The sequence below is a fragment of the Gouania willdenowi genome, chromosome 2 (assembly GCF_900634775.1).
Source record: "Gouania willdenowi chromosome 2, fGouWil2.1, whole genome shotgun sequence".
Taxonomy (NCBI): domain Eukaryota; kingdom Metazoa; phylum Chordata; class Actinopteri; order Blenniiformes; family Gobiesocidae; genus Gouania; species Gouania willdenowi.
The window spans coordinates 5,727,590-5,739,732 of record NC_041045.1 but is presented as its reverse complement, the minus strand read 5'-3'; the positions used below and the strand labels follow the sequence as shown (position 1 = coordinate 5,739,732).

The 12,143-nt window shown below is 37.4% G+C and overlaps 2 protein-coding genes across 3 annotated transcripts in view; both read left to right on the top strand.

Annotated features, from left to right (window-relative positions):
- Nucleotides 1–10,480, top strand: part of LOC114476067 (muscleblind-like protein 2a) — a 71,564-nt gene extending 61,084 nt beyond the window's left edge. The window contains exon 10 of one of the 2 annotated variants that reach the window (XR_003675524.1): nt 10,444–10,480. The gene's annotated coding sequence lies outside the window, so the exon portion shown is untranslated. Of the gene's footprint in view, nt 1–1,752; nt 1,775–10,443 lie in introns of those variants that run through there. The other variant, XR_003675525.1, reaches the window with a different exon arrangement.
- Nucleotides 1,273–10,727, top strand: mrpl39 (mitochondrial ribosomal protein L39). Its single transcript, XM_028467433.1, has 11 exons — nt 1,273–1,336; nt 1,428–1,478; nt 2,494–2,700; nt 4,200–4,339; nt 5,507–5,606; nt 5,682–5,749; nt 5,836–5,948; nt 7,025–7,090; nt 7,172–7,325; nt 8,788–8,835; nt 10,601–10,727. The coding sequence occupies exons 2-11, from the start codon at nt 1,442–1,444 to the stop codon at nt 10,649–10,651; spliced, it is 984 nt and encodes a 327-aa protein (XP_028323234.1). The 5' UTR covers nt 1,273–1,336; nt 1,428–1,441; the 3' UTR covers nt 10,652–10,727.
- Nucleotides 10,728–12,143: the final 1,416 nt, after the last annotated feature.

Here is a 12,143-nt window from a genome sequence, read left to right as displayed (position 1 = left end):
GCAATCTGGCACTATTACAACAAGTGCTAAACCTGATTTATGATGTTTGCTGCTTTTGCAGCGTTCCCCGCTTCCTGCCTCCATCGGCTCTGATTGAGTGTTGAAGAAACCTGCAAGCATTTCTCAAATCTCATGAACACAACTTTACGTTTTTGTACAATCATGTAGCTCCTCGGCACATTGAGCTCATTTGTGGACATGTTTTATTATATTCATTTTCAGAGTAGGCTGAACTCTTTTTTCAGGACACTGTACTCAGACAACTGGTGGCCACATGCGGCCCTTAATTTATTTTATTGGGGCCCCCAAAGCTAATATTGAAAATCGCTCCAAAAACACACAATATTACAGAAAAATACAAAAAGGAGAACCAAAGTGACGACAAAAATAGACATAACTAAGCCAAAAATACAAAAGGGGAGTACACAAACCAACAAATATGAGAATAATATACAAAATGACAACAAAAATACACAAAAAGACTCCAAAAACACAAATGACAATGTCATAAACCAGAAATGAGAGGAAAAATGTACTAATTAACAACTAAAATACACAAAACAGTTCAAAAACACACAGAACAACAACAAAAACAGACAAAACTTTAATAAAACTATACAAAAATGACAGGAATATTTATAAAATGAGAATAAATATGTAGAAAAAGAACAAAAAATGTACATAATGACAACAAAAACAGAAGAAACTCATAAACACAGAAGTGAGCGAAAAATAAACAAAATTACAACTATAATACGCAAAACACTCCAAAAACACACAAAACACTTCAAAAATATACAAAACACTCCAAAAACACACAGAACAACAAAAAACAGACAGAATTTTAATTAAACTATTCATTAATGTCAGGGAAATATATACAATGACAACATATATGTACAAAAAGGACAGGAAAATGTAGACAATGACAACAAAAACACACAAAACACTCCAAAACAACATCATAAACAAATACTTATTACTAATAAGTAATAAAAATATACAAAATTACAACTATAATACACAAAACACTCCAAAAAGAGATAAAATAACAAAAATGCGCAGCGCTTTGACAAAGCTATACAAAAAGGACAGGGAAATAAATATATATAAAGACAGGAAAATGCACAAAGCAACAAAAAAAAAATGAACCTAAACTAAAAGTGTGTAATTGATGTATTTTTGTTGTTGCCCATCCCTAGATATGATCATCTTTAACTAGCTTTAAAACTGTTGCAAACAGCGCCCTCTGCTGTCAGAAACTGTACGACATTGAGCGGAAGTGTCTGCGCGCTGTTTCCGGTTCCTCCTCGAAAGTTAACCCACACAGGAACAGGCATGGCGTCCTTCAACCTTTGCTCTGTCTGACAGGAGGGCATCAGTAGCTCTCATGTGTTTGACTTAAGTCTTTTTCTTTGTTGCTGCAGAGGCTTGTAACGGGATGGCGAGCAGCAACGCGTGTCGAGTCTTTCAGCGCCGTAAGTCATTAGCTTCATTAGCATGTGAGCTAGCAAGGATGAGTTAACCGTCAGCAGCGAATTGACAAATACCACCTTAGTTTGTGTCTCAACAAGCTTGTAACCATTGGCCAGAATATATAAGTATATAGATATATAAATGCATTTATAGGAGTGGACAAAACACATTTTTACACATTTACATTAGAGACTTTTAATTAGTTGCACAGACACATGCAGGCTATTTCAGTTTAGAAATGTGGTCAATGGTTTAAATAAAAAAATAAAAACTCACACACACACACACACACACACACGTATATATATTTATTTTTCTTTTTTTTCTTTAAACAGTGGTTTCAGAATCCATGTTTAAAGTGTAAAAAAAAGCAACGAGTGGGATGTGTTTATTCACATTTATTATTGGTAAATTGATATAATAGAAATAATAAATCATTGTAAAATGTGGAGCAAAATGTAATATACAAAGACTCTGAAAGCCATTAGAAAATATTCATACATAGTTTTAAATGTTGTTTTAAATCTTGTTTCATTCATTCTATACCAATACACATTCAAAACACAGGAATTCGTTAATAAATTGAATCTAAAATAGTTTGTATCCAATCTAATAAGTACTATATAATTGTTGTATTTTTTAACTTTTTTCTATTGCTGTTTTTTGCAATGCTTATTCATTTTATTACTAATTTGAATTTTATAGCTCGATGATATATCTCCATATTTTTATTTATTTATTTTTCATTGTATGTATTTATTCATGTCTATTATTTTGTTTAATTTTGGTAGAAAGGATTGTTGGTCAAACACACAAATATTAAGTTAATTCACTGCGTAATTAAATATGATAAACAGCTGCAAAACACAGTCAACTCAGATACAGAGCATACACGTTGGTAAAGCAGCTGTTACAGAGGAATGCAGCCTTTGCACGCTTTCTGGGAATGACATATGAATATAAATGGAATGTAAGATGAGGGATCATGTGGTAATAGGTCTCCACGTTCGTCCCCAGGTTTTGCAAAGACTGCTACTGCTCTGCGGTCGTCGCTGGTCGAGGCTCGTATCCAGAGAAACGCCGTGTTCTCCAGAGAGCAGGCCAGGCAAAAAGCGCTGTATCCCCGCATTGAGAAGATCGAGGTGTCCTTGCGAGGCCCGGGTCTGGATGGAACGCTGCTCATTATGAACCGAGGGATGTCCACGCCGCTCAGCTGCGCCAAGCGTAAGTAACGGGTCACCTGTTCACACCATGAACCAGGATTGGGGTCAATTACATTTATCAGTTACAATTATTAGTCAATAACAACTAAATTCTGATTAAAGTTATGAGCATTTTTTCCAATTACAATTGAATTTCAATAGTTTTGTTATCCTCAGAAAGTCAATTACATTTATGTTCTCAATTACTCAGCCTGAAATAAATAACCTAATAAAAGTGAACCTTCCTCTTGTGTTAGCTTTCTGTTAGCATCTCTTATAATAACAGGTCCTAAATCAGCTGTAAAATACACTAAAAACTAATATTTATCACTAACTTCTGTCCTATCTCTTGGTTACTTTGTTTGCCTTTCCAATCTATGAAAATATAGGTTTTTAATATTTTTGGTGTGGGCGTCTGAGCCTTTTTTGTGTTACTAAACCCCTGGATTTAATTTTTTTTAAATGGTAAAATGTGCGAAAGCTTGATATGAAATATATTTTTATTAATTAATTACATATGTGTAGAACTGTAACATGGTTCCCTTAGTTTTGCATTAAATTATAATTGACATTTTTTATAGAATTTCATGGCAAGTATAATTAAGTCAAATATCTGAACTAGGGATGTAACGATTAATCGTAAGGCAGTTAAAAATTGATTCATAGGTATAACGGTTGACATCGATATTCTGAAAATTGAATCGCAGTACTTTTTTTAAACAGCAATATATATTTATCCCTCTCTTGTTTAACAGTGTAGGCTGTGGGCGGAATCTGCTACTACTTTCTTTCTGGCCGCCTTCTACTCTTAAACATGTTCATAAACGATTCCTTACCCCTTTAGCACCGAAAGAATATCTGCAATATTACGTGAATATCTGTAAAAGTCACGTTTTTCACTGCTAGAATAACTACATCCCAACCGACCACTGGGTTACCAGCACCCTCTGCTGGTCCAAACAAATATCTGACGTAAATACAATGTAATGACTGTTTTTTTTTAAGTCCAATTGTTAAGGCACAAAAACCATTTTTATTTGCACTTTTAAAAAGAAAAAGAACTATTATGCAGTTTTGCATTATTTACTATAGAACCAGAATTTAACTTAATAGGCTTCTTCATTTGTATTATTCCTTTATTTATTTTATTCAAGATTTATTTTTAGTTAAATTGCATTGTTTTGAATAGTTTATCAAAGGATTTTTTTGACAATGAAAAATAAAAGGAAAGTAGTACAGTATTTTGTAGTTTTTTTCCCAAAAAAAATAAAGGAATATTTTTCAGTCATTATTTGTCTACAGTCCCATTTTGTTAAATAAATCGTGAGAGAATCGTATCGTTACATCCCTAATTTGAACTCAATTACAATTTTATTACGATTACGAGAGCAATAAAAAAAATTTTAAATTGCAATTATAAATATGCCATAATTGTAATTATCAATTACAACTTAAGTTGCGCCAAACCCTGCCATGAACCAAATCCCAGTTTAATTCCCACGCTTGGTGTTGTTACGTCAGATCTGACGGAGCATCATGTGACCAACTCTGGCCTGGCCCTGGTGGACGGAGAACCGTGGCCCCTCAACCAACCCCTCACCCACTCCTGCTCGCTCACTCTGCTCACGTTCAGAGACAAAGACCCGACGCTGCTCAACCAGGTACGACACAGAGCCGGAACATTTGTGTCACACCTAAGCAGAGTCTCAAAATGTTCCAAATGTCATCCCAGGCTTTACCCATTTCTGTTCCACCTTCTTTCCCTGTTTGAATTACTTTCCCGCAGATGAAACTTCCTGAAATCATATTTATTAATCTTACATGTCAAAGTCAAAGTAATCTTTATTGTCGATTCCACTCTATGTACAAGACATACTCTAATGGGGTTACTTGATAGAGAGAGGAAAATTAACCAGTAAAACCATTAAAAATGTTGGGTTTTATGTTTATTTTTAGTTAAAAACGATAATCATACTAAATATTCCCAGGAACTTACAAAACGATAACAAAAACACACAAAATATAGATAAAAATACACTGAATAATAAAAACAGACAAAATAAATAACAACAAAATACACAAAATTACACCAAAAACACGCAAAATTATAAAGATTATCCTTATTAGAATGTTCTAATGTAGTCGGACAAAGGAGGTACTTGGATTGAGAAATAAGAGAAAAAGGGGTATTTTAGCCAAAAAAGTTTGAGAACTACTGATGGAGAGGATTTTGTTTTACAAATACAGAGTAGCCAGAATTAGTGCACAAAGTGATGAGATGCAGCACCTCAGATATTTATATTGTACAGAAAACACATGATATTTATTGTGTGATGTATTCATTTGAAAAATTATAATTAAAAAAAAATTTAATAATATAATTTTGAGCAGTTTTTTTTTTTAACTCAAATGTTTTTATTAGTAGACATTTCAGGCGACCCCACATGGGGTCCCGACCCCAAGGTTGAAAAATTCTGAGCTAAACATCTTTGTATGATCACTACTCGATCTGGTGCACGTAGCGAGAGATTTAGAATGAGATTGTGGGCAGAATTGAATGTATTTGTTCATTTGGTTTTTTTTTTTTTTTTTACAGTTTTTAGACATTCAGTCACTGTTTTCCAGTGAGAAATTGTGTGTAAATGTATGATATTGTCCCAAAACATGCATGTGAGGCTTTTTTTTTTTACATCATTTTAAATGAAAAGGGGGAAATTTAAAAAAAAAAAAAAAAAAGGGGGTCAGATTGATTTTCCCGGATCAGAATGTGAATTCAGGTTTTTCACCTTGGCCCTACATGAGGTCCTAAGTATGTTTCTGCTCATCAGGTCTACTGGCGTTCCTGTGCAGCCCTCCTGGGTCAGGTTCTGGAGACGGCGTTCAAGGACGACTACACCGTGGATCTCCTCAGCTCACCAGAAGTACCAGGTAAAGCAGCGCCCTCTCCTCCTCACGTCTGCGCCGGAAACAAGTTTATATCAGACACCGTTTTCTTTCCTGCAGTCACCTCGGGCGCCTTCTGCTGTGACGTGGCCCTCGACCCTCGCCTGGACTCGTGGACGCCCTCCGAGGTGCGTGTGGGCAGGTGTTCAGGCGGGGCTTCCTGCGTAACTTCGACGGGAGCACTTGTTGACCTTGTGACGGTTTGTGTCGTTAGGAGACGTTGCGTTCGCTGACCAGAGCAGCCCACCAGCTGATCCAACAAGACCTGGCCTGGGAGCCCCTAGAGGTGCTGCCCTCAGTCGCACTGGAGGTCTTCTCACACAGCAGGTAGGAGATCACACACCACATGAGGGTCACCATGAGGGGTGTGCATTGCCATAAATCTTACCATACAACACACAGTACAATATATCCCAATACTAAACGATACGATATACATCAACAATGTGTTGCGATATCAAAAATTCTAAATGTCACTTTTACAAGTACAAGATGCTATGAAATACAATTTATTTCATTTTATTTTTTACTTGCTAGAAGAAGTAAATGGTAACTAACTGTAATTCAAGTACCAATATCAAAACAAACTGGTATGTTTATCAAACTGTCAAATTAATTTTTGCTTCAACAACAAATTCTGAGTATGTTAAGTTCCTAAATTATTTTAAAAAAAAGTAACGGTAACACTTGACTGGACATTTTATACATGATGCTGAAATTATGCTGTCATTATTATTACATGACGCCTGTCATTATTATGAATAAGGGGTCATTCGTTACCCTAACCCCACTAGATCCCTCCACCTAACCCAAAAAATGCCAACATAGCTCCAAAGGTGTCATAATTTAGCTTTCTTGACACCTTAAGATAAGATATCCTTTATTTGTCCCACAAAGGGGAAATGAGCAGAGTGTCAGCAGCAGATAAATAGGAATATTATATATATATATATATATATATATATATATATATATATATATGGGCTTGTGCACAGTACATATACATGTTGCAAGAAAGGAAATTGCACAATAAAAACTGAATATATACATATACACACCAAATTATTCATGCTAATGCTAATGTCAGCCTTATGTATAAAACTTCAAATAAAGTATTACCAAAGTAACCACATGCATCTCTAAAAGTGCCCAGTATGTTTTATGAAAATAAAGTGCTATCAACTTCCAAACTAAAATGCATCTTATCTGGTTCACTGACATTTTTTTAAAAAGTTTTTTTTTGTTAAAAAAACTTGATTTAAAAACACAATGTGGCCCTATTTTGGATTGATACAATAATCACGCTGTAAAATATCGGGCTATATCGCAGAATTGATATTTTCTCACACCTCTCGTCGACCATGCAGGCCCATGTTCTCTCTCTGAAGCATTGTGTGTCTCAGGTGTAAACAGGAAGAGGTGGAGCAGAAAGCAGCAAAAAGTCCTAAAGGCACCGTCACGCTCTACAGGTGACGTACTCCGTCCTCACCCTGTGGCTGGCAGCTTTACATTGCCTTTTCTGTTCCTGACTGACGGCTTTTGCTCTGTAGATGTGGGGACCACGTGCTGCTCAGCAGTGGCCCCCTGGTGGCCAGGACTGGCCTGTGCTCCCAGTATGACGTGACGGCCGTGCACAGCCTGGGACAGGGAGCGTGGGGGCTCCACCGGCGCGTGCAGGGACTCTCTTTGCCTTTCCAGCTGCATGTAGGAACCAGTAACTCTGAATCCACTACACATATTTTTGTAACACATTAAATATAAATAGTTTGGAATGTAAAAAATGTGTTTTGCAACATAAAAAAAAGAGCAAGCTAACGTTTTAGCTCCTCTGCTTTGCAACGTGTCAGTAAACCAGTGTTGTGATAAATCCTACTGAAGTAGAAGTACTGTTACATGATTGAAATTGTACTCAAGTACAAGTAAGTCATACTTAAAAGTACACGTAACTAACTTGTAGCTCAAATAAATGGGTATTAGTTACATTCTTGCCACGGTTCCCTTGCATATAGCTAACATCTCATGTATCAACTTAAAAATGAAGACCAAATCTTACAAAACTGGAACTTAATTTATTTTCCACAAAGGCATCTGTATAAAATAAAAGAATTGTCCAATTGAAAAATTATTTCAAAAATAAAATAACACCAATGAATTCAATTAAAATGAAAAAGAACATCCTCAGGCTCCAAGTATAACTACATTTATTAACTCTAAAACAGAAAAAATTAACTCCATTCAATGATGTTTTACATTACGTTTAATCTGATTGGTCGGTTATGATCTGATGCATGACATGGGACCTTTAAGTACGGGTAAAATGACTGATTTAGAAATATACTTAAAAAAAGAGTACAAGTACCCACAAAAGCAACTCCATTATAGTAATGTGAGTAGGGGGGTCACTGGTTCTGACATAAATGGTAGTAATCAGACCGTTTGGTGATTTGACTCTTTTCCAATGGCTCCCAATAGCTTTAAAAAAGATATTGAAATTTTTTTTTACAGAGGTTATTAATGATTATTGACAAATAAAATCATGATCACGACATTAATCTCAGTATTATATAGTTTAATACAATATTGTTTTATTTGATATTTAAATGTTTTTGTTTATTTATTATTTCCATATGTAACAATATTTAAGGTAATATTGTGTTCAATTTGGCCCTGATGATAAAAATGTATAGTATTTTGAGAAAGTGTATGCAGTTTAATTTTTTTGAAAGTACCAGTTTAAGCACCGGAACCGTTTTTAAAAAAAAAAAAAATACAGAGTAGGCAAAACCAACCGATACCCAACCCTAAATGTGACTACTCGTAATCCATTACTTTCACCTCTGCGTTCAACTTACCAAGTTTAGTTATTTTCAAATTATTCCACAAAATCTCCCCAAATTAAACAAAAATTGGTGAAAAAAATCAATCAATCAAATGATAATTATCTATCACTTATTGCTTAGATATTGTTGATGCCTTTTATACTATACCTATACTAAGTGCAAACTGGGGCACATTAATGTTGAGGTTGTTTATTTTTCTGCCTAAAATGAGAATAAATGAGAATAACCTGAATCGATTAAAGTGTAATAAGCTAAACATGTATTTTGTGTTCTAAAAAGCACTCGGCGTGTGACTGACACGTTGTTTGTCCCCTCCCTCGCCGCAGGCTCATCACACAGTGTGGAGGAAGCTGAGGCAGCGGGCAGAGGAGTTGGTAAGAACAGCAAACATCAAACACCCGTTCAACCGCAGTGACATCAAAACCGCAGCGTTCTGGGCTATCGTTTCGCTTTAGATTCACATCCAATTTACGGCTTGTTTGCCTTCGAGTCAGCCTGCTCTTTGGCTGCAGTCGCCGCAGCCCCACCCCACCCCCCCACCTTGCACATTTCTCCAAGTAGCCAGAGGTTAGGATTTAACACCGCTCTTTTTATAGCTTCACTTTATTTTTTTGGCAGAGAGCGGAGACGGTCTCGCTCACTTAGCTGTAATCTGAAGGAAAAACTGGTCAGGACATCAAATGAAAAAAACACTCTTAAGATCCAAGGAAGGAGGTATTTTTAAATCTCCCCAAGTTCAGCGCTCTCACTTCAGACTCGACGACACTTGGAGTGACGCGACGCACAATCTGCATAACCGAGATTGACTGGAGCTCCAAAGGAGACGTGTGCATTCAAACTAGGCTGCGAGTTTAATTTTGGATGGAGCTTCTAAGCGAGCCTCTCCCGCATCACTGATTATGTAACCCAAAAAAAAAAAAAACCCAAAAACAAAGCAATGCAATCATTAATAGACACACTTGATTTGGCAGATAATGACTTCCTGTGTTCAGTCAGTGGCTTATTTCGTTTCACTCAGTCACCGCACCTTTGGAGGTTTTGAGTTGGATTTAAATTTAAAATCAATTCAACCAATATTATGACACATTTTTACTAAGTATTTTTAAACTATTAACAAGTGAATAGTGATCAAAGATTGTTCTGAGAAATGTTAAACCAGTCGTTTTGCTGCGCCCATCTTTGAAGAATGAAGAAGAGACTATTGTACTTCAAATCTCATCAAAATAAGATCAAATTTGCAATGATGACGTCAGGCCCCCAGTTTGAAAACGTCGTGAGACACTGGTAGGGCGTCACCAGATAATTTATAATCAATTTGAGCCAATTTTTGCTTATTTTCACCATTTATCTGCAACTTGCCGTATTTTAATCTATTTTCATCACTTTTTCTTGCCATATTTTTGCTCCTTTTAATGAATTTTCACTTCTCCTTCAAATTTCAATCTCAAGACATTTTCGGCACTTATTTACCCTTTCCACCACTTTTCCCACAGGTCGCATAAGTTGACCCATTATTGTCACTTTTAACCTCTTCACCATATTTCATGCTTAGTTTTTGTCCAATGTAACCACATTCATGATATGTCATGCACATTACTTGCCAGTTTAAAGTACTTGTTCCCACTAATTGTTCCAATATTGAGGCTTTTTACCACTTTTTCTGTCCATTTTTGCCCACTCTAATTTGCAACTTTTAACCAATTTTTAAAATCCTATTTCACCACCTCTTAAATGTCCAACTTAAAGAGCTGCAGAGCTGCTTTCCTGTTGAGTCACGTCTCTTCTTTTCACGCACGGCCTCGACACTGTTTTCGTTTTGTAACTAAAGGGGTTTTTGTTGCTGGTGAAATGTTTGGTCCGTGCCAACCTTCGCCACTGAAAGCAGCGAGGCGTGGGTGAGCGAGCCGGCTGCAGGCGGCAGGGAGGCATGTCCTCCATCTGCCTCCAGCTGGCGCCAAAAATCACCCCACCCACCCACCCACACACACACACACACACACACACACACACACACACACACACACACACACACACACATTTACGCCCTACACCCGTAATGCTGAGAACACACTTGCTAAACAAACAACAGGGTACATTCATCCTCAAACTCGCCCTGTCTCCTCCCCCTTCTCCTCACAGGTGGATGTATCAGCAGCTGAGAAAGAAGCCACGCCTCCAGTCAACGAGTAACCACCTCCATGTATCTTCAGCTTGTTTGATTTTACTGTTTGTTCAATAAATGTGTCAAACCAACGCACAAATCACAGTCTGCCTTTCGTGAAGTCACTCCTCTGTCCCTCAGGCTGAATGTGAGAAGGAGCAAATGCCCTGGTAAACCACGAGCGTCCGAGGCATCTGCAGCTTTCACAACAAACGCAGCGTGCGCGTGTGTTGCGAGTGCACGTTGGTTGAAGGTCAGGCGGCGGTGCAGCTGCTTCACCCCGTCACTCCTCAGACAGGTGCACTTTCAATCCTCCCAGTGTGTTCGGCAAGTGTGACAACGTGTGAGCAATCTCCAGGAGGCAGCTTTGGCTTTTTTGTTTTTTTCTTTTTCTGCACGATTTGATACGTCGTCGTCGGACTGGAGCACGTGCAGATCTGTAGCTGTACGGTTTAAATCACATGTGGATGGTGTTTAAAATTTTCCGCTGAATTAGGAAATTCAGGGCTGTCAAACTCAACTTTTTTCAGGGGCCAAATAAGAAGCAGTTTGATCTCTAGTGGGCCACAGATTCTATGTGGGAAAACGAGTTATTACAACATTATTGTGCCTTAGTTTGCACTTCTACGTACACAACAAACACAATATGTAAGAAACCGACCATATCCAAGTGAGACATCAGTCCCAACAGGCTCTCCACTTTAAATTTCCTAGATTTTGTGAACAGCTTTTATTTAATTAGAGGAAAATTGAGTAATTTTGTAAGAATTTTGAATTTTTTTCCACCCGTTCAACATTAAAAATGACTACAATTATGAATTTAAAACATCAGGGAAAACAGTGAGCCCCTGAAAATATTATTGAGTTTCATTTACACAATGATTCATGTTTTCTCTGTCATTTTTATTTTCTCCTGCGAGCCCAATTGGATGCTTCAAAGGGCTGGATTTGGCCTCTGGACCATGAGTTTGACACGTGATTTGAATTGATGAACAACAGACAGCTGGTAATGTAATATTCCTTTTCATTGAGCCTCTAACTTGCTGTAAACCCACAAGTCGTCATCCAGACAACTGGAAAAGGGAGTGAGGAACCCCAGTGATGCAGCTGCTGCTCCTACTCTACTACAGCCCACCCCTCCTCCCCCCAGCCTGTCATACCCTGGCAGAGAGCAAGGCACACTCCCCCAGCAGCAGCAGCACAGTTGATGTTTGAACCAGTGCCCTGTTGCCCTGAGTTCCTCACTGCTGCTCTTCAAACGTGATTAACGTTGAATAACTACTGAATCGTTGAATTTCTAATGTCTTTGTGTCTTTTTCTTAATGCTGACGAGCCGATGCAGGAACCAACAGGATTCTTTGGAAATGTATTTCTTTGTAAAAGCTTTCCTTCGCATTTGTTATGTTTGCACTTAACGGCTACAAATAATTTACAACAAATGCTCACATTCAGGTGAATATGAATGAAATATGCATTTTTAAATAGCTGAGCAAAGTAAAAATAGCTCGGGATCGCTGAAAA

Coding starts and splice junctions, on each gene's coding strand:
- mrpl39 (XM_028467433.1), top strand. CDS start 1,442: ATGGCGAGCAGCAACGCGTGTCGAGTCTTTCAGCGCC. Junction 4,340..5,506: donor ACCCGACGCTGCTCAACCAG/GTACGACACAGA, acceptor TCTGCTCATCAG/GTCTACTGGCGTTCCTGTGC. Junction 7,326..8,787: donor CTTTGCCTTTCCAGCTGCAT/GTAGGAACCAGT, acceptor CCCTCGCCGCAG/GCTCATCACACAGTGTGGAG.